Raw genomic sequence first — 26,351 nt, 5'->3', positions numbered from 1 at the left:
GGAACCTTGGGATTAAAAGAAATGAAAGCCTCAAACCTATGGACATTTTAGAAAATCGGTATGTAGCTTTAAACTCTCACAAATCCTTCTTTCTACCTGGGTGATGGTTGTAGTTACAGACACTACGTGTTCAGACCATGAAGGGCTGTGTTCTTAGTGGGTGCTGGTTTATTTTACTCCGTTTGGGACTGGGGGTCCAGTTTGAAAACGTCTGTCTTCCAGCTATATGTGCACAGGAACCTTTAGCTCGTGCTGTTGCTCTTCGTGAGGTTTACATGTTGGTGAAAAGTCTTGGTTCCCGGACCCCAGGAAATGGTTTTGCTGATCATGCATTGCAGAGAAGTTACTATCTTGATGATTAAAATGCTTTTTGAAGATTGTCTGGACATAATTTTAAAATCCAGCCGAAGTCTAATAATGGAATGAAATCGCTGTGCTAGTATTTCTCTCATCATCAAGACTGGGATGGAGAAAAGAAATTCAACTATGACGTCAAAGTTAAAAGGACAAGCAGGGGCTCAGGTTAACGTGAGGGGTTGGGAATGAACCCAGAAAGTGCAGCAGGGCACACTCAGTTCTGTGAATGAGCTGCTTTTCACAAGTTATTTATTAGATTTCAGATGCCCACTGCCAGTAAGTAAGTTCTCTTTCTCCCAACCAACTGGCAGATAACACCCAGTGTAGCATTAGAGTGTCAGCAGTAGAAATGGGTTCTATTTACAAAAGCTGGAGGCTCTAGCTCAGAAACCAAGAGGTCAGTGTCAGTGTTCAGTCCCACCCTACCCTGCCTCCAATTCCAAATGCTCGGTTTCTGTCCCATTTAGAGGAACTCTTGTAGGCGGGAAACTGGTATCTCGGAGACTCACCCCTGCTTGGCGTTCCATTTTACTTTCACTTCGCATTCTTTTGAATTTAATCTGTGGTCTTATTGAGACAACCCTTTGAATTTCTTTCCATTTAAATATGAAGTCAATGTCTTTGAACAGAAGGCATATGGGCTTACTGGAATCGACGATTTCCTTACCCTTTTATTTAGTTGAGTCAGAGGAAAAATAGTATGCATGTTCCCCACAGTTGCTTGGTTTTATTGTTCAGGAAAGATTGAGGAGGTGAAGATTACCATCAGAAAAAGATTTCAGGTTATAGTTGGTTTGTAAAAAGACTGCATTACATATTCGTGCCTAATCTTAGTGCTTAATTCTTAATCTTAATTCTAGTCTTAATCCTTGATTTTGTCATTATTAAGCTGATTTCTAGATTTAGTAAAAGTTAACCTTAATCAAAGCTGTGTGGCTTTTCTGTTCTCTTCATTTCTTAGTTATTCCAATGGAAACAGCTGGAGAACTTATACTTCCGTGAGAAAAAGTTTGCTGTTGAAGTTCACGATCCACGGAGGTGAGGATCCCAGACTGTTTTCTGTATGAGCCTGGTGACCGTCCAGATATGCTGCTCTCAAATTCACGTGCGCGTGTTTTCATTTCTCTTGGGTCTATATGTACGATTGTAATCGCTTGATCAAATGGTAACTCTTCCTTTAACCTTTTGAGGAACTGCCAGACTGTTTTCCAAAGAGGCTACACACCCTTTTACATTCCCACCAGCCATGTGCGTGGTTTCATTTTCTCCGCATTCTCCCTAACACTTGTTATTTTTAGGTGTGTGTGTGTGTGTGTGAGAATAGCCATCCCGGTGGTGTGCAGTGATAAGCTCATACTGCTTTGAATTTGCACGCTGAGCATCTTTTCACGGGCTCATTGGCCGCTTGTACATCTACTTTAGAGAAATGTCTATTCGGATCCTTTGCTCATTTTCAAGTTTGGTGTTCTTGGTCACTTAAATAAAAAGTTGCTAAATTATCTACGTGAGTTGAAGTCAGGATGTAGGCTCTCCAAGTTCTTCAGAGGAATTCCTTATCAGCCCTCAGCGGTTGCTTTTCAGATAAGTTTATGGATATTTGGAGGTCTGAGGGATGGAGGAAACAGCTGTGACAAAAAGATGACCCAAAGAGATAAGGCAAATTCCTACAAAGCACATTGGTGCCCTTCTCCTACCCCCACCCCTACTCAGTGTCTGCTTCCCCCCTCTGCCCCATCTTTCTCTCTCTTGCTCTCTCCTGACTCTGACCCTCTCTCCTCTTTTTATCTGGTGCATAAGCAGTACTGTGGACCAGTTTTGGACATGCATCATATTATTATGTTCATCCTCTGACAGTGCCAGAGCCAGACAATTCTACCTAGACCTGAGATGCTCTCTTACCTTAAGGAAGGTGCTGATCCCGCAGATCCTGGTTGCTTTGTCTTTAAAATATTATCACGTTTATTCCCGCCTTCTTGTGATGGTCGCACATCCTATGGTCTTTAACTAAACGTTTTTATTACAGCCTCTAATGTGGCTAATTCTCATCTGCTGCTTTTTTTAAATATTTAATTTCTGTTATTTCCAATATCATGCTTCTATACAGAATGCAGAATGTGTGTATTTATGCACGTGACCATACTAGACTTAGGTTCTTCTAAAATATTATACAGTTGGTATATTAGTAATCATTTTCCTTTTCAAATTAATTTATTTTTTAATTTCATGTTGGAGCATAGTTGATTAACAATGTTGTATGAGTTTCAGGTGTACAGCAGAGTGATTCAGTTATACGTATACATGTATCTGTTCTTTTTCAAATTCTCTTCCCATTTTCTCATCTGCTTTTGAGTGTGTGAATGTGTTGTTTAATATGCTGCTTTGACAGAGAGCTATTACCCAGGTGGGGTTGGTTTTCTCATAAAAGGTGAAAATCAGAAGCTTGGCCCCTGAGAGCAAAAGAGTTTTGGCAGAGCCCAAACAATTAAGGGGAAGCTTTGTTACATTACCCACTGGGTACATTTTATGTTATGCTGGGCCCGAGACAGATTGTTTGAGTGCTTTCCTTACTCTTTCAGAATTTCAGTATCCAGAAGGACCTTTGGGCAAAGTGGCCTCTTTGTGCAAACGTGGTATGCGAACTCTTCTCTCATCAAGTCCATCTGGGTAATGGCGATTAGTCAGCATCAGTTTTACTTGGACCGGAAGCAAAGCAAAGTAAGTAACTAGAAGCATTTCTATAAGGACAGAGTCCTGTCCCTCATTGGCTTTGTGTTCTCAAGATAAGCTTTCTCAGAAAAGATGCAAGCACGTGGGTTTTTGTTCCTTGAGTTTTGTTTTTTTAAGCTTTACTACCAATTGTTTTAATTTTTCTTACATTTAAGGAAGCGGGCAACGTATAACCTGATCTGAAAACTGTAAGATTTGCCAACTTTGTGGCATGCATGTATGTGTGTACACTCAGGATGTTTTAATGTTAATGATTGAACTATACCATGAGAAAGAATCATGCCTAGTTACTAAAACATTTTAACTGCAAAACTGAAATCTTATATTTTTGTTCTGAAAAATATCACTTTTGTATATAAAAATTTTATATTGTCCTCCGTGTTGACATTTTTATTCCATAGTAACTGAATTGCTTTATTAATTTGAAATAGGTTTAACTGAATGAATTCCATTTCAATGTTATATTAGGCAAAAATTCCTTCAGCCAGGAGTTTAGACGATATTGCAATGGATTTGACTGAGACGGGAACACCAAGGGTCTCCAAAATGGTGACACTAGAGGCAAAAAGTCAGTTCATCATGGCAAGCAACGGCAGTTTAATCTCCTCAGGTAATATTTTTGGATTAGAGAGCGTGCAAGCGATCTTTATGTTATTTCACATATTTTTCGTTGTAAACCACTTTCAAATGTATCTTTTAACCCATTTTTTTGGGAATAAATAAGCATATGGAACCTACAGTATATTGCGGTTTTGAATACATTTTGAAATTAATTTTTAAAAGAGTATGAAGAGAAAAAAAAAGAGTATGAAGAAAGTTAAATAGTAAAGTCAGTTTGTATAATTAACAATAGATACTAAGGTAGTGAGTGCCTCAGGGTAGCTTGCAAGAATATTTTCTCCCCAAAAGGTTCATAAGCTTTTTCTTTCCCCAATATGTAGTTTTTGATACAAACAGTTATCTAATTCTCCATTTAACATAAAGTGAACCATGACTACAGCCTTCAAACCCACCTCACCCCCAAAGTGATTTTTGCCCCTAAACCCTTCCTCTGTAGAAATTTTGGATAAGAGTCTCACTAAGTATACATAACTTCACTAAAAATAATTTCTCATCTAAATCCCATTGTCAGCTTGTGAACCTGAAGCATAGAATATTCCTTTGCCTTGCTTACATTCTAAAAGAACATTCTAAACAACTATCTCAAGGAACATCTTACCTTCTCTCCTGCTCAGAAAAATGAATTTCTTCCTTGGGTGTGTCTGAAACACTAAGCATTTTATCATTGCTTCTAAAATGACTGAGCCAAAATGCAAAAGGTATATCTTATTACCAGGCTCTGTTTAATGCCCAGAAGCATGAGAAAATGTTCTCCAGTTTCCTTTTATTATGTTCAGAAACAAGGAGAAAAGAAATAAACTATTATTAAACAGCAGGTTTGGCTTAAAAATCCCTTGTCCTTTAAAAAGGAAGGAAACGGGCTTCCCTGGTGGTACAGTGGTTGAGAGTCCGCCTGCCGATGCAGGGGACACGGGTTCGTGCCCCGGCCTGGGAAGATCCCACATGCCGCGGAGCGGCTGGGCCCGTGAGCCATGGCCGCTGAGCCTACGCGTCCGGAGCCTGTGCTCTGCAACGGGAGAGGCCACAACAGTGAGAGGCCCGCGTACTGCAAAAAAAAAAAAAAAAGGAAGGAAACATGCCGTGCGTAAACCTTCTCTGCCCTCCCTCCCAATCGCCACCAGGTTCTCAAGACTCAGAAGTCAGTGAGGAGCAAAAGAGAGAGAAAATCCTTGAACTCAAGAAGAAAGAAAAGCTGTTGCAAGAAAAACTTCTGAAAAAAGTTGAAGAGCTTAAGAAGATTTGTTTGCGGGAGGCTGTAAGTGTCTTCTGCTCTTAGGGAGCACTTCACATCGTGTTTGACAGTTCCAGCCAGGGTCAGTGATCTCCCTCTCGGTTCTGTCCTGTTTTACAGGAGCTCACAGGCAAAATGCCAAAGGAGTATCCACTGAACATAGGTGAGAAACCTCCTCACGTCAGAAGGCGTGTAGGTACCGCATTCAAATTAGATGACAACTTGCTGCCGAGTGAAGAGGTATGAACACCAGCTCTGAGCGTGTCTATCAACAATGAGACAGAAATGCTGTCAGTTCTGTGTGGCTAACTTGTTCCTTTGGTTTTTGAGTTACTGCTGTACATTTTTATCTCACCAGTTAAAAGTGATCATGGAGACCAAGTTGAATTCTTTCTTTCATGCACAGTCTAGTTAAAATTGAGTTCTCTCTCATGACTTTACCCCCGCCAGACAGAAAGAGCACTAAATGAACTCTAAATGTTTATAAATTGAGAAATATTTTTATAAGAATTAAGACTTCCAGCACTAGAGTCTCCCACTTAAAACCAAGTAGCCTTTGGCAGATCGTTGACCCTCTGTGAAGTCTCAATTCTTGGGTTTTCTCATCAATAAAATGGGGGTAATGATTGTTCTTCCCTCTGAGAGATGCAAGGAGTATTCAGTGAGATAACACATGTATAGCACTTGGGTATAATAAAGTTAAAATATTGGTTAGCCAATATAGAGGGTACTTTCTCATCTGCATGACATCAGACACTATGACCCTACTCGTGTTTCTTGCAGAAGTTTAGTCATCTTGGCTTTAGAAAATGATAGCAGTTTCCATTAATAATAAAGTGAGCATTGCTATTTATTGAGTGTTCACTGTATACCCAGCTCTGAGCTAAGCAATGCACATACATTATTTCCTTTAATCTTCACCATAGTTTCATAAGGTGGGTGTTATCTCCCTTTTAAAAATGAAAAAAAAATCGAAGCATTAAAAATTAAGCAATATGTCCAGGGTCATGCAACCAGGAATCACCCAGAAAGAGGAATCAAACCTCAATTTATCTGTTTCTAAAGCTGTGCATGTGAATATAGCATTCTCTGGCTATGAATCTTGGGTGAAGTATCCCTTCTTGAAAAATACGATCTTCATCCAACCAACTGAGTGAATGGAAGGCCATTCCCTTCTTTGAAAAGGACAGAGAGTTGGACTATTCAGTTAAAGTAAATGGAGGAGGGAGGTCTTGTTTTCTAGGAAAGTGTTTGAGAATACCTAAGCAGTAAAACTTAGGATTTTGTTCTCAGAGAGCATCTGATTTGAGAGCGCATGAGAAAGAGAAATGTTATTATCTAGTACATATCACAGTGACTGTGTGTGTCCATAAAAATAAAACAGTATCATCATGTAAATGCAGGACCCTGCTTTGCAAGAACTGGAGAGCAATTTCCTAATACAGCAAAAGCTGGTTGAAGCTGCAAAGAAACTTGCCAGCGAGCCAGATCTTTGTAAAACTGTGAAGAAAAAACGAAAGCAAGATTACACGGATGCAGTGAAAAAGCTTCAGGAGATCGAAAATGCAATAAATGAATACCGAATTAGATGTGGAAAGAAACCCAGCCAGAAAGCATCAGTTATCTTACCAGGTTAGTGATTAGTAAGGTTTTTTAGAGTCACATAAGTCAATCCTCTTGATGGAATGTACCATTTCCAGACCAGTTCCTTTGGTAAGAGACAAAAGAAAGAACAGGATTAATTATGAGTTTCTTAGGATAAAAATGGTTTGGAATTTCAGTCTTACAAGTACGTTAACTTGGTTTTTAGTGACCTTCTTACTATTGTAATACTATACTATTGCATTGCTTTAATTTTCAGCTTTCATAGCAATGTTGGTTCCTAATAAGACGGATTCACCTTTAACTGGCCTGATGTCACTGCAAGAAATACATTTGAAAACACAGGATATTAAGAGAGCTGGGCCCTACCTAGTAGTTTCTCAAAGGTTTTTAATGCAGCAGACCATACATTTTCTTAAGGACCTATCCAACATATATGGATAGAAAAGAGCTCTTACAGTTATTGTCATTTATGGAGGCTATTTAAAGATACGGGCATATGTTCATGTTATATTATGGAAGGCAGAAGGCAGAATACAAAATTGTAACCATAACATGGTCCTGACATTGTATAATTATATACACACAAAGACTAATTGGGAAAGAGTTCAGAATATTAATAGCTGTAGAATTTCATGTCACTTAATTTTCTTCCTAATTATCTTCCATATTTTCAAAATTCTCAACATTATATATCTAAAACTTTAATATTCAGGAAAAAAGTAAACTGAAAAACATCTCATTTAGGTCGATTTCAAGTCCAATTGGCCTTCCATATTTATTAGCACGACTTTTAGCCTTGATCACTGGTTGAAATACGATTCTATTTCTTTGATTCCAAGACTTTTTTTTTTTTCCCATTTAAACATCTGTGAAATTGTTATAATTCTTACACTAGATGGAGTGTTACAGTTATGATCGGCAGTGCTTTTTTCTTTTTTTACTGGGACATCAAGTAATGATACATCTTAGATTTGACAAAATATGGTAATCAGGTTTAAAGTGTACTCAGCTTCAGAGCATATGATTTGCAAAGCAGAGATACGGCTTTCAGGAAAGTGAATGCACAGACATCAACACACAAGTGTGCGTCACCTACAGCTGAGGAGTTTAGGATGGCTTTGACTCTGAATGTGAAATCCAGTTGGCCTAGTCACTGGCCACATTCTGGACCTACAGAGACGGATGATTAGCAGTGCACTTAACTTCCATAGCCATTTGTTGTGGCCCGTTCATCCCCAGCTGTGTAAGATTCAAATGTTATCCTTTTCAGTAACTGACATTTGGGCAGCGCTGGTGCCAATGGTTGAGCATATATCGGGTGGATTTTTTTAAAGCCTGCCTGACAGCTGACTCTACTGGCATTTCGCCTTCAAGCTCTACTGTGTGTCCAATTAAGAGACAGTCCTCCTGGCTCTGATAGAGATTAACATTTGAGACTGGATGTGGAGATTCACTTCATAATGGCTTTGAAGCTTACACTGAGGTGTCGTGTTTGCCTGTAACTTTGCCCATCGTTGACGCTGAGTATGGAATGACTTGCCAGAGTACATCAACATCTGAGATATCGCTTTTTGCTAAACCCATTTTGTAACATTTGACGGGCACCAGTAGTAATCAGATCATTATGGGCATTTTCAACCACCAGAGTTCTTTCACCAGCATGCTGTGTTTAGGGAACCAAAAGTATAGCTAACATTTATTGAGCATTTGTCCTGTGCCAGGAGCTGGGCTAAGGGCTTTACATCTATTACGTCATTTAATGCTCACCAAAGCACTAAACACTAGGTACTATTCTTATCCTTATTGTAGAGATGAGCCAAATGATGCTTGGAGCGATTAAGTAATTTGCCCTGGGTCTCACAGCCAGTAAGTGACAAAACCAGGATGTGAACCCAGGTCTGTCTATTTCAGTAGTTCTCACTCAGGGGCAGTTTCACGCCCCAGGGAGCATTTGGCAATGTCTGCAGACGTGTTTGATTGTCAAAACTGAGGGTGGGGTGGTGCCGGCATCCAGTGGTGGAGGCTGGAGATCCTACAGTACAAAGGGCAGCACCCACCCTCCTCCACCACCACCACCCCACCCCCCGCAACAAAGAATCATCCAGTCCAAAATGTCAGTATTGCCACCCACTGTTAAGAAACCGTGGTCTGATTGAGAAGCTTATGCACCACAAGTGACCACCACACTCTATCAAGAAAAACCCCTTCTCTTCAGGGGAGGGCTCAAAAAAATAAGTGATCCTAACAGTATAGTAGATTCTCAAAGGACCGTTCTCAAACTCTGTTCCACTTCAATAAATAATCCAATGTAATATTTGTACAGTATATAAGATGTTTATACCATCAGTAGTCAATGAGTTCATTCTTACAATAGTTAACTTCCTAATGCACTGCAATTAGTTGTGTTTATCTAAATAAAAATAAGATGCACTCCATTGCAAAGGGTTTTATTGAACTATTAAGGGTGTCCAAATGTACCATTATACTAAAGGCAGTTTATTTTATTCACAGAAGACATAATCCCATCAGAAGGTAGCTCCTTGTCTGACACTACCACCTATGATGATTGTAAGTAGCTCCCCCTTTTCAGTTTAAAATGTTATATATTCTGAAATATTAAGAATATTTTTGAGTTCAGTAAAGTCTGTTTATTATTCTTCTGGGAAAAGTAGATAGCTAACTTACGTTTATGCAGAATGGCTGGGAATGGGGGATTAGGATTAACGTCTATACAGGTTAGCTCAGCATTAAATACAGTACCGTACAAATCACGACTTCAGGGAATCAGAGTACGGTAACTGGAGTGAATAGGTATCTTGATAAGGATTTGTAAGGCTCTGTAGGATTTTTTTTTTTAACGTTTGAAGTAACTATAGAGAAGTTGCGTAAGTAATACAGAGTCCTTCACCCAGCTTTGTCTACTGGTGACATTTTATATAGATAGTGTCCAATACCAAAACCAGGAAATTAGTGTTGTGTAGGCTACACTACACTACCAGGAAATAATGTAGAGTTTATCACTGTCTACTTATTCCCATTAAGTTGGAGTTTATTTTATTTTTCTTAGGAAGAAACACACATTTTAGAAATTGGGTTACCTGTCATTATGTTGGTTTCCTAGAGGTAGACTGTATCTATTGTAATGACCTGTGGTCAACATATTTCATGATGGAATGGATTTCATTTCAAGTGATAGAGTATTTCCTTATAATCCATTCCTTGTGCTTAAGCAGAGGAGCTCGCTATCTGTTTGATGTGATTTAAAGAATTTGGGGGAACCAGTAACCCCTACTTCTTTATCTTCCCCCAAATGGAATCGTTCATGAAAGTCTGCCATTTCAGAATCCTTCCTTTGAGCTGAGGTTTGATCATGTTTGCCATTCCTCTTTGGAAATACAAATGCCAGTGGGAGACACAACAATTCCCTAATGACTTACCGTAAATCAGATTCATCACTTTTAATGATAGGATGAGCCTTTGGTCAGCCAAGGAGGCCTAAGAACATTAAAAGTAAAGCTGAACAGGGCTTCCTTGGTGTCTCAGTGGTTAAGAATCCGCCTGCTAATGCAGGGGTCACGGGTTCGAGCCCTGGTCCGGGAAGATCCCACATGCCACGGAGCAACTGAGCCTGTGTGCCACAACTACTGAGCCGGTGCATCTAGAGACTGTGCTCTGCAACAAGAGAAACCACTGCAATGAGAAACTCGTGCACTTCAATGAAGAGTAGCTCGCTGCAACTAGAGAAAGCCTGAATGCGGCAATGAAGACCCAACACAGCGAAAAATAAAAAAATAAATAAATAAGACAAATGTACAAGTAAAGCTGAACAAAACTGATCCAGGCCCACTTTACAGGCCAGCTTCCTCTTGGCCCCTTACACGCTGAGGTTTTTCTGTAATATAATTCAAGAAAAGTATAGTATAGTATCACCCATTCCACCTGAGAGATTTATTTGCTCAGCATGCCACCTATTGAGTTGGCATAAGTTGGGTCAGGCCCCACAAGAACATTCAGTAATTCTTTTTCTATTGTATAAAATATAAAAATAAATTTCCTGAAACGTATGTACTTTAAAAAATATCATCTTTGGAAGACCACTTTGCTCACCAGACAAATCTTCCACTTTCTTTTTTGGGAGGTTTTGGCATGGTATTTGTTTACTTTTTTATTTATCTACTTATTCTTTCATTCAATTTACTTATTATAGCCAGTGACACCTGTACTCTTGCTGGGCAGCAATCAAGTTCGGTACCTCATTCTCCAAGAATTCTTCCTCCCAAGTCTCTCGGGATTGAGAGAATCCATTTCAGAAAGTCGTCCATCAATGAACAGTTTGTGGATGCCAGACAGTCCAGGTAAGAAGTCACATTATCAGTGAGGTGAATGCCTTGCCACTATGAGATCTTTTCTCCAAAATAGTCAACCCATTTTTGCGTTATCCTTTTTATTCTTTCAGAAAGTGTTATCTTGTAAAACCAAAGCATACAAACCAACCCAGTTATTTATTGTTGCTAACAAGTGGAAGTGTTTTTAAAGAGATCTTTTGAAAAGTATTTGGTGTTTCCTTGATTTTAAAGTCTACTTGATTTATATTAAATTATAGGAACATTGATTATAATCTGAATTTGGGTATAGTGTCCAAAGTTCTGTTTCATCACCCACGGTTTCAGGAAACTGTCATTAAATACCACTCTTCCAAACCAACTGAGAGAACTGACTTCTGAACTTTCAAAGGAAAATGGGACTTCAGTACATTTTTAGTCTGTAAAGTAGATTAATACAACTTCTCAAGTGTCTCAAGTAAATATTATCAGGGCAATAACAACAGGGCAATAACTTTTTAAAAGATGACAGACCAATGGTTCCCAGAATTTGGCTGCAGGGATCAATACTAGTTTTATTTTTCTTTCTACATAGGGCTTAAGGTAGGATTACCAACTTTTTACTTTGCCTAATCAGAACGTTCAAACAAACAGCACTACGATTTCATGAAAAAAAAAAAAAAGACATTTACATATCCAAAATACAGTCATCGTTGTAATAATAATAATAACAATAATATGAAGTTAACATTTATTGAGCACTTACTATGTGCCAGACACTGTTTGAAGTGTTTTAATATGTATTAATAAATTTAATCCTCACAACAATCCTGACTGTATTACTACCATCCTTACCAATTATAGATAAGTACACCAAGGACGAGAAAGCATGAATCACTTGTTGGGTTTGTCAACTAGTGAATGTCAGAATTGGGATTTGAACCTAGGTAGCCTGACTCCAAAGCCTGTGATGTGATTTTAGCCAATATTATATTGCATCTCAGGGAAGATGGAAATTAGTCTCAAAATAAAGGAAGATTATTTAGATTAAAGAATTTTTCGCTTATGAAAAGAAAACCCACATTTTGTTATATTTCTAATTTGTCAAAGACCAGTGAAAACTTTCATCTCATTGGCCCAAGTTTTTAGATTAGCATCTAAAAACTGTTGCCTTAAACAATAGAGATCCAGGTGTCTAGAGCTGTGCTGTCCAATTTAATTAAAAGTAAATAAAATTTAAAATTCGGTTCCTCAGTCCTACCAGCCACATTTCAAGTCCTAATAGGCACATGTGGCTGATGGCTGATATTGGGTACCACAGATATAGCACATTTCCATAATTGAAGAAAGTCCTATCAGATAACACTGGACAAGTGTGTTTATTATATTAGGGAAAACAAAGCTATTTCAGCAAGAGGAATTATAACTGGGAAAAATCATTATCTTAAAAATTATTATGCCTTCATCCCCAAGCGCTTAAGATGGGTTTGCTCTTTGATCCAGCAATTTCTCTTTTAGGAATTTTTCCCCTTGAATTAACTACAGGATGCTTTGTTTAAACTAGCATTGTTTATACTAGTAACAAATGAAGACAGCCCAAATGCTCAACTAGTGGATTGTTTAATTATGGTCAGTCTTTACACTGGAATACTATAAACTCATTAAAATAACAGTGTAGGTGAATATTAAGTGACATAAAATGTTAAATCAAATTTTTTTAAGTGGGTTTTGAAAGAGAATATACAGTAAGATCTCATTTTTTGTTGTTAAAAGTATAAATGCTTTTTTTAAATTGAAGTATAGTTGTATTACAATGTCATGTTAGTTTCAGGCATACAGGAAAGTGATTCAGTTATACATACGTGTGTGTGTGTGTGTGTGTGTGTGTGTGTATTCTTTTTCAGATTCTTTTCCCTTATAGGTTATTACAAAATATGGGCTATAGTTTCCTGTGCTATACAGTAGGTCCTTGTTGGTTATTTATTTTATATATAATAGGGTGTGTGTGTTAATCCCAATAAAAGTGTAAATGCTTGTAAGTATATATGCTTAGTAAAAATATCTGAAAATGTTTAGTGTTCTGACATATCTGAGGCACCAGATTATGGACATTTAAATGTTTAGCTGTACTTTTAAACTTTTTTGCAATGAACTTGACATGCTTTTGTAACAAGTGAGGTATAATCAAAGTCATTTTTAATTAAAAAATTAACTTCAAATTGTGTTCTCACTGTGCTGGAAAGTGGACAAAGTGATTTAAGGATGCTGTGAATGACAGTCCACTACCCAAATTCATGCTGCAGAGTATTTTTGTATGGCCCATGGTTTTAGATTTTTGAATACTGGAACAGAAATCAAAAGCAGTAATATTTTGTGACATAAAAATTGTATGAAATTTTAATTTACGTGTCCACGGTCAAATTTGATTGGCACGCAGTCACCTCCATTCACATACATATTGTCTACACTGGTCTCTTACTTCAAGGGCAGAGTTGAGTCATTGCGACAGAGATCATCTGGCCCACAAAGCCAAAAATATTTGCTGTGAGGCTCTTTACAGAGAAAGGATTTCCTGCTCTCGTTGCTTCCAATCTATTTTATTCAATACACCCTTTTTTAAAAGTCTTTTAGTTTTTTCCTCCATATTTATGACTCAGAGTCACATCACTTGTGCTTCCCCTAAGACTCATCTATGATGCACCAGGATACTAAGCCACAAAGACAGTTTTCCCAGTTATCTCTTTATGTTCCCATTCCTTCGGTTTCCAGTAAGTTTCCTTCCTTTTTTTTTTTAATTGAAGTATAGTTGATTTACAATGTTGTGTTAGTTTCACGTGTACAGCAAAGTGATTCAGTTATACCTAGATGTAATTTTTTCAGATTCTGTTCCCTTATAGGTTATTACAAAATATTGAGTGTAGGGCTTCCCTGGTGGCACAGTGGTTGAGAGTCCGCCTGCCGATGGAGGGGACACAGGTTCGTGCCCCGGTCCGGGAGGATCCCACACGCCGCGGAGCGGCTGGGCCCGTGAGCCATGCCCGTTGAGCCTGCGCGTCCGGAGCCTGTGCTCCGCAACGGGAGAGGCCACAACAGTGAGAGGCCCATATACCGCAAAAAAATATATATATATATTGAGTATAGTTCCCTGTGCTATACAGTAGGTTCTTGTTGGTTATCTATTTTATTTTTAATTCTATTTTATTATTTTTTTTGAATGTTATTTATCTTTTTATACAGCAGGCTCTTTTTATTTTGCATTATATTGGAGAAATTTGATTTACAATGTTGTATTAGTTTCAGGTGTACAGCAAAATGATTCAGTTATACATATACATATATCTCTTGTTTTTCAGATGCTTTTCCCCTATAGGTTATTACAGAATATTGGGTAGAGCTCCCTGTGCTCAACAGTAGGTCCTTGTTGATGATCTATTTTATATATAGTCATGTGTATTGTTAATTCCAAGCTTCTAATTTATCCCTCCCCGCTCCAGTAAGTTTCTAATCAGCTTATAACAAGTTTGCCAGAAATGTTAGGCGGCTCCTCATTTCCTGAATTCTTTTTTTTTTTTTTACTGTCACAGAGAAATGCTGTCGACGCACAGCAGTCCTTACAGAACTCTGGAGAGGCGGCCCCAGGGAGGGCGAAGCGTGCCCACCACACCTGTTCTCACCCGGAACGCTTACAGCAGCAGCCACTTGCAGTAAGAGGGCTTCATTCCAGTCGCTTTCTCTCTGTTGACTTTTGCTTTAAGGTTTTGTTTTACTTCACTGTGGTTTGTTTGTTTTTTAATTTGGCTGCGTTGGGTCTTCATTGCTGTGCGCGGTTTTCCTCTAGTTACAGCGAGCAGGGGCTACCCTTCGTTGCGGTGCGCGGGCTTCTCATTGCGGTGCCTTCTCTTGTTGCGGAGCATGGGCTCTAGGCGCGCGGGCTCAGTAGTTGTGGCTCACGGGCTCTAGAGCGCAGGCTCAGTAGTTGTGGCGCAGGGGCTTAGTTGCTCCACGGCATGTGGGATCTTCCCGGACCAGGGCTCGAACCCGTGTGCCCTGCGTTGGCAGGCGGATTCTTAACCACTGTGCCACCAGGGAAGTCCCTTCACTGTGTTTTTAATCACTTTCTGCAGTGGGACTTTATTTTATGGCTCTACACTTTCTATGCACTTAACAGATCAAATATGTGAGCCAAGAAAATGTGCTTGAAAATGTACATGGTTTGGGTAGATACTGGATTTTTTGCACCTTAATTTTTCCAACTGGACATTACCATTTGTTATTCAATGGTGAGGATGAAGATAATGACAGTAGCAACATTTTGAAGTGTTTACTGAAGGCCGTGCTATTTTATATGCACTATATTATTTAGTCCCCGCAACAAGTCTGACTGGAGTTACTAGATACTGTTTTTTCCCTCATTTTACAGAGGAGGGAGGGAGATTAGTTAAATATCTTGTCCACATTCATACGGCTGGGAAATGATGGAGCCGTAACTCAACCCAGATGCCTCCAATGTCAAAGCCAGACTCTGTTCCCCAACAAATGCTGTGTTCACCCTAGTCTATGTATCCTGCTATCCTGTTGGAAGAAAGAACCCTCCAAAGACATGTGGGATTTTTCTTAGGCTTTGATGTAGGTTATACAGCATCAGTTTATCTTCCCTATTGTCAAGGAAGGATGTGGATTGCCCAATTGACAGAATTGATTTCTTCTCTCATTTTGACCATGTGAACCCAGTGGTTTCTGTTGTGTGTTCAGCTTTGGAAACCTTAAAAATCCTAGTGCAGTTCAGGAGCTATTAAATCGTTCAACGTGGTGTCCTTTTCCCTTCCCTCGGTCCTCCTTTCCCTGTTTGTCTTTTACAAGTTTGCTTCCTCCTCTTTCAGACCCGAATCTTCATCTCAGCACTGCCGCCAGCGGAGTGGAAGTCTTGAGTCCCAGTCTCATCTGCTCTCTGAGATGGACCACGATAAGCCATTTCTCTCCCTCTCCAAATCCCAAAGAAGCAGCAGCACAGAAATCCTGGATGACGGGTCTTCCTATACCAGCCAGTCGAGCACAGAGTATTACTGCGTGACACCCGTGGCCGGACCCTGTTACACCACCCAAACTCTGGACACTCGCTCCAGGGGTCGGAGAAGGTCCAAGAAACAGAACGTTTCCACTTCAAATTCAGGAAGCATGCCCAACCTAGCACAAAAGGATAGTCTGAAGAATGGCGTCTACTCAAAGAGTCAGGAGCAGCCTTCTTCCAGTTACTACACTGCCGGGTACACGCCATATGCAGAGTGTGATTTGTATTACAGTGGTGGCTACGTCTACGAGAACGACACTGAAGGACAGTACAGTGTCAATCCTTCCTACCGGTCCTCCGCCCACTATGGATATGACCACCCAAGGGACTACAGCAGGTCGTTTCATGAAGACGAGGTCGACCAGGTGCCCCATAACCCGTATGCAACTCTCCGGCTGCCGAGGAAGGCTGCTGCCAAGTCAGAGCACATCACCAAAAACATCCACAAGGCCTTAGTGGCAGAGCACCTGCGTGGCTGGTACCAGCGGGCCTCTGGGCAAAAGGAGCAGGGCCACAGCACACAGACTAGCTTTGATTCGGACAGGGGATCGCAGAGAAGCCTGGGCTTTGCCGGGCTGCAGGTACCCTGTTCTCCAAGCAGCCGAGCGTCTTCCTACTCTTCAGGTAAGAATACTGCAGAGGCACTTGATATCCAGATTTCATTTACCTCATGTTCCCCACCTACTCCAAACCAACTCCCCTCAAGGGTCGCGAGACCAGGACCCAAGGTCAGGAGAGTGGTAGCCATTGGGTAGAGCCACAGATTCAAGTCCAACAAACATTTATTGAGCACCTACTCTCTGTGCTGCCCTGGGTTAGGGGCTTTCATACATTTTTATCTTTTCTAGGTCTTCCGTTGACAATCACACCTCTTTAAAGTGTTCCGGGCTTTGGGATGAACAGATACACACTACTATATATAAAAGAGATATCCAACAAGGACCTACTGTATAGCACAGGGAACTATACTCAATATTTTGTAATAAACCTATAAGGGAAAAGAATCTGAAAATGGGGCTTCGCTGGTGGCGCCGTGGTTGAGAGTCTGCCTGCCGATGCAGGGGACACGGGTTCGTGCCCCGGTCTGGGAGGATCCCACATGCCGCAGAGCAGCTGGGCCCATGAGCCATGGCCGCTGAGCCTGCGCATCCGGAGCCTGTGCTCTGCAACGGGAGAGGCCACAGCAGTGAGAGGCCTGCGTACCGCAAAAAAAAAAAAAAAAAAAAAAAAAAGAATCTGAAAATGAACATTTTATATATATATATATACACACATATATATACACACACACACAGACATACCTATATATATATATGTATACGTAAACTGAATCACTGTGCTGTACACCTGAAACTAACAGAACATTGTAAATCAACTATACTTCAATATTATACATCTTTCCCTGTTCACAACTAGGAATTGGATTATCTAAAGGCTGTTCATTCCAAATGCTCAGGTCTCTGTGTAAGGCTTCTAATGAGTCTGATAGGAGGTGGCATTTACTAACCACTGTTCCTGGCAGTGTTCTAAGTACTTTGCAGGTCTTAATTCAGTAATCATATGTATTCCACTTTATGGTTGATTTAAGGGACTTTCAAAGATAATTTGGATTAGAGGTGTTCTCTTCACGTGTTGACTTTGGTCCCTAACTCCACTACTGTTCCTGGAGGGTTTACTGCGTACCTCCAGCTGTGCTAGGCATACTTTAAGGAGAGAAATGGGGGCCTAAATGGAGAGTCTGCCCGGGGTTTCATTTATTCAGCAAACAAGCAGGCGTAGATACTGAGCATCCAGTTTCAAGCCAGTTCCTGGCCTGGATGAATTCACAGTCTACTTAGCAGCCAGAGGAATATATGAAAATTAAGCAACATTAAAGCTCTAAGAAATGGTTGAATTCTCAAACCACGTGAAAAACCGAGGTCATGAGTCTTGCCCCCTCTTTCAAGCACGACACCTTAGTGAAACATAGCTCAGGGATCCCTGAATCATTGTGTGATCTTCGGTGAAAAGTATTCCTTTAAAAGTTTCCTAATGTTGTTGACAAGAGGCATCTCCATGGAGATTTCTATTTGGGTTCTAGTGTTCTCGTATTTGTCCAGGACTTTGGACTTCTGCTTTGGACTTCCCATTTATTACCACATCTAACATATGAAAAGCCTCCTGTAGTTATTTCTTATCTGTGGCTCTGATTAGAGAATGCCTTTCTTCCCCCTCAAGTTCTGGGTGTTGCATGAGAAACGTGCAGAAACCAAAGGAAGAGGGCTGGGGTGCATGTGGATGGCCAGGGAGAAGCAGGTGTAACTCAGAAACTTCAACATTCCTGGCCGGTGGCTCAGGACTGGGGCAAAGGTGAGAAGGGAGATAACACTTCCAGGACCCAGTGTGAGAGTGTGAACCTTGCTGATACCAGCAGGATTTGGCCCCATAGGCCAAAAGGCATCACATTTTAAGGACTAAGACGGATGGAATCAGTGCTCCCAGAATTCCCTTTTGGAATTTTCCTCATTCCTGTCTACAGTTTATAGCTACAGAAATGTTTTATAACAGGCACGCATCATTCTCATAGAGAGATAAGTTTCCGATTATTTGCCGGTTAGTCAGGGGGTTTGTAATCTCTTCCAGCCACCTAAAGGCTCTCTGGGTGACTCAGTTTTACTAGTAAGGACAGTCACCATTTATTGGCAACTTAACCCTGTGCCACCCGACCTGCTCAGCGCTTTATGTGTACTCTCCCATTTAATGTATGCAGCAGTTCTACATAACGAGTGCTGTTGTTATGTGTATTATTATTATTCTACTCTTGCAGCTGAGGCAGTTCTGACTCAGAGCGTTTAAATGACCCTGCCCGAGCTCCCAAGCTAGTTAAGTGGCAGAGTAGGAATTCGGTCACAGCTCAGACATCCTAACCACCACGCCTCTGAGTTATGAAACCTTCCTGGAAGCTTAAAGTGGGAATGTTACATCTTTGAGTCAAAGCCTTGTGGCATGCAGGACCACAGATGAGTTTTGAAATGTGTTTGTCTCACACTGTCACATGTGCTTTGTGGGTGTGAGAGAGAAGAGGAAGAGGTTGGCCTCCAGGAGCAGGAAATGGAAAGAGCTGGAAGAGGCTCCAGGAACAGTGTGGGGTTTTTGAGTCGTGGATGACTGGCCTGGCGTTATGCAGCCCAGGCATGGGGCAGGACTGGTTTTAGAGACAGGACAGCAAACGCCCAGCGATGAGGCATTCACTGGGTTTTGCTCCCAAATGATGCCCATGTCTATTTTTTTTTTAACCATTAAAAAAAAATTTTTTTTAGTTGAAGTATAATTGATTTACAATGTTGTGTTAGTTTCAGGTATAAAGCAAAGTGATTCAGTTATACATGCCTATATATATTTACTTTTACATGTATATGTGTGTATCTATATATTCAGATGCTTTTCCCATAGATGTTATTACAAAATATTGAGTAGAGTTCCCTGTGCTGTACAGTAGGTCCTTGTTGTTTATCTATTTTATATACAGTAGTGTGTATCTGTTAACTCCGAAATCCCTAATTTATCCTCCGCACACCTTTCCCCTTGGTAACCAGGTTTGTTTTCGAAGTCTGTGAGTCTGTTTCTGTTTTGTAAATAAGTTCATTTGTATCACTTTTTAGATTCCACATAGAAGTGATATCATATGATATTTGTCTTTCTCTGTCTGACTGACTTCACTTAGTATGGTAATCTCTAGGTCCATCCATGTTGCTGCAAATGGCATTATTTCATTCCTTTTTGTGTATACCCTTGTCTTGTTACAGATTAGTCCCGCAGAAGAACTAAATCTCTTCTTCCTGAAATCTTTCCTATACTAGTTTCCCTCCCTACCCCACCCCCAAAACTTCTTTTTAAAAGGCAAAAATGTGCCTTGACGCTGCTAGTGACCCAATATTGCCTTTGGCTGGGGAACGGGCAAGTCTCAACAAGGCAACGTATGGAATGCTTTTCCTCTAAAGGTCTCCAAAAACTCAAACTTGTCATCTTACCTTTACAATTGAGCCTATGAAGCTGTCCAGCCACCATAGCCTGACTGGGACACTGGGAAGATTCTTTCAATATATGAGATTTTTTTTTCTGGCTTGTCTTTTGGGTTATTTTTTTATAGTATGTCTTTCAATTAACTTTATTCACATTTATAACAATAATGTTATCATTTATTGCTAGGCACAGTGCTAAATATTTGCACAAATTAGGTTATTTAATCCTGGTATCATCCCTATACAGAATATATTTATATTATTATCTCCACTTTACAGACAAAGAAACTAAGGCTTACAGAGCATAAGCTATTTGCCCAATGTCACACGGCCAGTAAGTAACCAAATTGGAATAGGAACTCTGTTGGTTCCCAACATTGGCTCGTAAGCTCTACTCTGCACACAGCTGATTAATGTACATCTAAATGGCCTAAACAATTCTCACTTTGAACAGTCCCACTAAATTTGTCTTTTTTCATTTTTCTTTCTAGTGTCTTCTACAAATGCTTCCGGGAACTGGAGGACCCAGCTAACTATAGGGCTATCTGAATACGAGACCCCGGCACATTCTTCCTACACCAGCTGCTATGGCAACGTCTATAATCCTTTGCCCTCTCCAGGCAGGTGAGAAAGGCATGCGTAAAACTTTCAGTACCCTGTTCCTGGTCTAAAGAATTCAGGAATCCAGTTTTATTTTATGAACGCTAAGTAATCTAGCTCAAGGGTTGGCAAATTATAGTCTAAAACCGGCTGCCACCTATGTTTATAAATAAATTTTTATTGGAAAACAGCCATGCTCATTCATTTACATGTTACCTATGGCTGTTTTTGTACTATGAGGGCAGAGTGGAGTAGTTGCAACAGAGATCTTATGGCCGACGAAGCCAAAAATATCTGGCCCTTTAAGAAAAAGCTCACTGGTGCTCAATCTAGCTCATTCAAATCTGACCGTCTTCTTAGAGTCCTGTACATTAAATTTTGTGTCTGAAGGGTTCTTTTTAATTGCTATACTTGAAACTGTACTATTGATATACCCAGTTAAGACTTTTCTGGAACCTTGCAGGAAAAATATCTCTATCCCAGAAAAAGCTGTTCATACCAAGATTCCTCATAGACAGTTGGTGGGCTTGATTTCAAACATTTGCTGCCTTTTTGTGTCTAACCCTATGTTCATTAAGAAGCAACAGACGCAGCCAGCTGTCCTGTGTGTCTGTCATAGTAGTTCTTTGTAAACATTTAGAGGAAATAGACAAGGTCACTTTGTTAAAATGTGACTATTAAAAAGATTGCAAACTCTGGTTTTTCAATTCTTTGCATACATGGGAGGAGTTAAACTTGAAGCGGTCATTTTTCTCCATCACCTTCTCACAGAATATAATCTGTACCCCTGGTGCCAAGAAGTAAAGCATTTTCTGTTTCTTTTTGTTTTTGTTTAAGAAAATTTAATTTTGCTTTCTTTAAGTCAGATTGCGTCAGGCATAGGAGGCTTATTACATAGACAATAACTTTTAAAGGTGAATACTGGTGAATTTGAGGTTAGTTTCTTACTAAAGCACTGAATGTTTTAAGCAAATTGGAGATAATTCAACCCCAAAAGCTTGTTTTTCTTTTCCATATTTAGCAAAAGTTTTTCTTGGCTTGAAATATTAGGCCAATTGTCTCAACTCAACAAAGGGCATGCTCAAAATAGAATTTTAATGAAAATATACTTCAGAGGACGTCAGATAGCTTGGACTTCTGTAAATAATGCTTGCAAATGAGTTAAGAGCAGGAAGACTTTGGCCCAAAATTTGAGCTGAACTTTTTCAATTCAGTTCTAATCATTTTGTATAATACATTTGCAAATAATTTTCCTGTTTGTATACTTTCACTTTTGTTTTTGTTGACTGAGTTAGAAATGATATAAAACAGACCATTCAGGGCATAAGACCGTTCTCATATCCTTAACACCACTTTCATAGGACTCAGGAAGTGTTCAACATTTTTAGAGACAATCTGTTTTTACAAAGTCTGTCCCTCTATTACAGCCAGGCCAACATGGCTTGATAGCAGAGTCAGAAGGGGCATGATATACAGGAAATTAGAAACTATTTAAAGACCCCTATTGTGTATGTGTACGTGTGCACATAATATGAGCGCACTGTAGAAAATGTGTTCCCATTTTTTTTTACAAAACTCTTTAAACCTTATTTTATGCAACCAATATGATATTCCACTCAATAAATATGCTCAATAAATATGCAGTTCCCCATAGTTTGATTTTAAATGGCTTTTGAATTTTCTTTCTTTTTTTATTGTAAATAAAAGACAATACTTTGTGCAAAATATTTGTCTGAATTCTAGATTATTTCCTTAGGACACATTCCAATAAGTTGGTTTAATGGATTAAATTGAAAAGCATATTTTTTAAGCTCCTGCTTACTAGAAAGATTTGCCAACGTACCCTCCTATCCCAGAGAATTATGGGAATGCTTATTTCTACCCATTTGTCCGTTTCGGATTTTATTTTTATCATGTACAGTCTGATCAATTTAACTTGACCTATTAATAAGGCAAGTATAACAATACTCCATAAAGCTTTAGAAATTTGTTCTAAAACTGCGTGTTATTTTTTATGAAAATGTAATTATTAAACTAAGAGAAAAATTGGGTTTCAAGATAAAGATAAAAAACTTTAGATCTGCCCTTAAATTGAAGATTTGAAATGCTTAGCCGTAGATCAGTATGTTTTTAAAAATGAAGTGCATGTTATTTAGAGATTCTTACCTCGGAGTGTCCAGGTCTTAATACTACAGAAAGCTACAAATTTATACCAATAAAATTTTTTTCCTTGTATGATGTAGTATAACTGTTAGCAGCATAAACTTTCTAAAATTAGAAATGTTGAAGTCTCTTCTGCTACCTCGTATGTAATATAGTCAAATTCCTGTCTCTGCTGCTGCAAACTGTGTTTTCAAATAACTTTTTTTCTTTTACTTCCTGTTTTCCATTTCCTATCCTCTTCCTTATTGAACACTCCTTGTTACTAGGCAGAACCAAGGGCTTCTGTCTCGGAGAATGGTTGTGTCTCCAGAAATGAGATCAGTTTTCAATTCTCTTTTAAGTGTAGCCAGCTGTAGTAAGTACAGTCGCTCGGATCGGTGTGTTGCTTCTTGCCTAGCAGCAGCTTTGCTTGTTCTGACTGATGTGTGAAGTTACAGAAATCTGCTTTTGTTTTTATATTAGAAAAAAACACTAAATATCTGGTTTTGCGTAGTGTTTACTTCCGAAGCTCTTTTCCGGAGGACTTTTTATTCACCTGTACTAAAAGACATTGGAGTTTAAAATAAAAAGAAAGCTACTAACTATCTAACCTATTCTAACCTACTATTACAGGAATGAGGTTTTGCTTATTGGAGTGGTCTGTATAACACGATGCCTTCTTTTGGATGTACTTTCCAAATGGGCCTGTGATTGTTTTATGTGATGCTGTTTCCAATTTACACTTGACCCATACACCCTAAGGATGTAAAATATGTCCCAAGGTACCCTCGCCTCCCTTTAAGTATATTCCTTTGTTTCAAAGAAAAACATCTAGTATATTTCCCTTAAGTTGAAGACTGCTTAACGTCTAGCTGTCAAAAACACTTCAAAAGTCAAAAATACAACTCTCACACAAACCTAAAATGAGCATATGTCAAAGATTTAGTTAACTCATTCATGAGAGAACTAACAGAATGCTAAAGCTGGTTCCCAGATGATTCAAGAGACTGAATCCCACACACTGAAAGGGAGAGTACTGAGATGAGACTACTCAATTCAATACAAAACCAGTTAATATCCTACAGGGCAATAAAACTATGACCGTAATCTTTCTACTAGACAGAAGTTGTTTGTGTTTCTTCCAAACAAAAACCCCCAAGTTAACATGTAACTTAACACAGTCTGGGTCCTCATCCATGGTAAATGTAACTTAGACAAAAGTCTATCTCTCAGGAGAAGTAAATACTCCTTGCATGGGCCTGTTAGACCATGTTCCAGTATGACCTTGAAAAAACACACAGCCATCCCTTGCCTTTATTTCCAAGTTTTGGATACTTTTCTTAACGGTGTTTTCTACTAACTTCTTTGAGTGTAGTAATCTTTGTACCCTGGGAACAAAAATGACAACAAGTTGTAACTTTTCTGGTTTCCTTTCATAGACCATACACAGAGACTGGTCAACTGGACAATACAGAGGGAAACCTGCTGGAAGACAGCCTGGAGAATAGTGAGCAGAGGCTCTTTTGGCACGAAGACTCAAAGCCTGGAACATTAGTCTGAACTGCAGTTGAGCCTCTTGACCGAGCACTGCATTCTCACACTAGTGTGCCTTGCAAAATGTGTTCGTCTTCCCAGAAGGCTGTTGGCTATAGAAACCTAAAGGCATCCAAGGTGGAAGAGAGGACTCCTGTGACCCCGGAAGTGAATCACACACTAAGCCACACAAAACCCCTGAACAACAACCCACCTTTCCAAGTCTAGGTGCTAACCTAACAGCAAGGTCAAGACCACATGTGAACCATTGCCAAGGAGGACTCAGCCTTTACCAAGAGCAAGCACTTTTTAAGAGAACAAAAGTTGTTGAAGGCAGACCTCAAAACTGTGAAAAGTGCGTTCAGGGTCTCCAACAGGAAAGAAGGACAGGGGAGATTTCAGAGCACAATTCAGAATGATGAGAGAAGGGAAGCCAGAAGCTCGTCACTGCTCACCATCGGAAAGTTTGAATTCGTGAGCTGGTGAAGAATTACATACTATGTCTACCCGGACATGAACAATTTAGACAGTATTAGAAAATTACTTGAAGAGAAGCTGGATTTTTCATGAATTCCTGAGTGAGTGTAAATGTTTTTAGGCTATTATCAAGAGTGATGGTTTTCATAAGCACCATAAAATGGGTTCTGGAAAGACTTATGGCTGTAGCATCCTGTAATATAACTTCATGGTAGCAGATTGGGGAAAAATGAAGCAGCCCACCACGTAACTGACAAACTCTGCTTGGAGAATTTTCTAAGGTACACTATCATTGAGTTCCTTTTTTCTTTCTACTCCAATGGCATGATGAGCTATTGTTCAGGCTGGTAACTCTCCAACGCAGCTGTCATTGCAATGGCAGACTTGATATGGAAAGTTTTTATAACCAAGAGTTTGAAAAAGTATTTTAAGGTGATACAGCAAGAACCCAACACAATATAAAGAAAAAAACCACGAACACCACATCATTTTAGATGAATTGCGTGCCTTAAAATTGTGAACATTTGAAGAGTAAGCATATTGTCTGGATTCCCCAGGTAGTTCTAAGTCACCAAGTGACAAAAGCAAAATTAGTCATTAAAAACAAAAACGAAAACCTTCCAAGCTGCCGTAAATTTAATTATGAGGCTAAAACTACCTCATACTTTCCTTGGAAGAAATAATTCGCTATGGTATATCGTTGGATGTTTTGGGTTGGTTTGTTGTTTTTTTTTTTAACAAATATTTCCATATTCTAAATGGATCTTCTTTTTTCATCTTTACTCTGCTTCAGAATTCCATAAAAGGTGCTCCTTCCCCCTCTTTTATACAGTTTTCTTGTTCATATTGTGAATAGAGAAGTTTCTGAACAACTTTTGGGGAACATTTTCTATCTATATTCCAAAGCATGTAATATATACATAAAGTTGATTTGTTAAACTGGTCCTTAGTCATTTGTATCATTGAAAATGAAGTTTGGGGGAAAATAATTTGGAAAACAAAAAGACATGCAAAAAAATAACTTATTCCTTTTTGCATATTTGTATAGCCTTCTAGAAACAGATATATCCTTTTGCATATTCTTTTACTGTTCTGACTTTTTTAGACCTATTATTTTTTTTACATAGGTCAATAAATGAAAGGTGTGCTACTGAAAATGTTTATGTATCCTTCCTTCCATTTATGTCCAGGGTTCATACAAACCAGCTGAAGGTACTCTACTTCAAGTAATCAGGGTAGACAAGATTGTAGATTTTTAATTATGGTATTGCCATGTTTTATGGATTCCAAGATGCCCACTTTTTCATACTTACATCCCTGAAATCAGGATGCATCTTTTGATTGCTGACGTGTTATAGTTGAATTGGCAGTGTTTTTGGGTTTTTTTTCTTAGTGAGACATAACGTAACGCTGTGTCTTAGAATAAAATTGTCTTAGAATTGGTGAAATACGGTAGTTTATTACCTCATGGAGGATAACCAATGTAGGCTTCCTAATCTTACTAATGTTGTTTATTTGTAACAAGTCATTCGTTCTAGTTTTTCAGACTGGCAAACAGGTCTTTTAAATTCAAGGATATATTTCATCTGACATCTTTTAATCCCAGACAGCGGGGAGAGGTGAGTGGGAAGTGAAATATAGGGAGATTAGTATTTCTGTGCAAGTAC

At 39.3% G+C, this 26,351-nt stretch overlaps 1 protein-coding gene across 9 annotated transcripts in view; it reads left to right on the top strand.

Annotated features, from left to right (window-relative positions):
- FRMD4B (FERM domain containing 4B) overlaps nt 1-25,835 on the top strand; it is a 335,623-nt gene extending 309,788 nt beyond the window's left edge. For all 9 annotated transcript variants that reach the window (XM_079933823.1, XM_079933827.1, XM_079933826.1 and 6 more), the window contains 12 exons: nt 1,319-1,395; nt 2,934-3,072; nt 3,553-3,694; nt 4,827-4,960; nt 5,057-5,176; nt 6,340-6,568; nt 9,053-9,109; nt 10,749-10,896; nt 14,448-14,567; nt 15,744-16,555; nt 20,424-20,556; nt 24,114-25,835. In XM_079933823.1, the coding sequence (XP_079789949.1) occupies nt 1,319-1,395; nt 2,934-3,072; nt 3,553-3,694; nt 4,827-4,960; nt 5,057-5,176; nt 6,340-6,568; nt 9,053-9,109; nt 10,749-10,896; nt 14,448-14,567; nt 15,744-16,555; nt 20,424-20,556; nt 24,114-24,234 (2,232 nt within the window). In that variant the 3' untranslated portion in view covers nt 24,235-25,835. The remainder of the gene's footprint in view (nt 1-1,318; nt 1,396-2,933; nt 3,073-3,552; nt 3,695-4,826; nt 4,961-5,056; nt 5,177-6,339; nt 6,569-9,052; nt 9,110-10,748; nt 10,897-14,447; nt 14,568-15,743; nt 16,556-20,423; nt 20,557-24,113) is intronic.
- The last annotated feature ends 516 nt before the right edge of the window (nt 25,836-26,351 follow it).

The sequence above is a fragment of the Stenella coeruleoalba genome (assembly GCF_951394435.1).
Source record: "Stenella coeruleoalba genome assembly, chromosome: 10".
NCBI classification, from domain to species: domain Eukaryota; kingdom Metazoa; phylum Chordata; class Mammalia; order Artiodactyla; family Delphinidae; genus Stenella; species Stenella coeruleoalba.
Note: the sequence above shows the minus strand (reverse complement) of the source record. Positions and strands in the feature narration are given on the sequence as shown.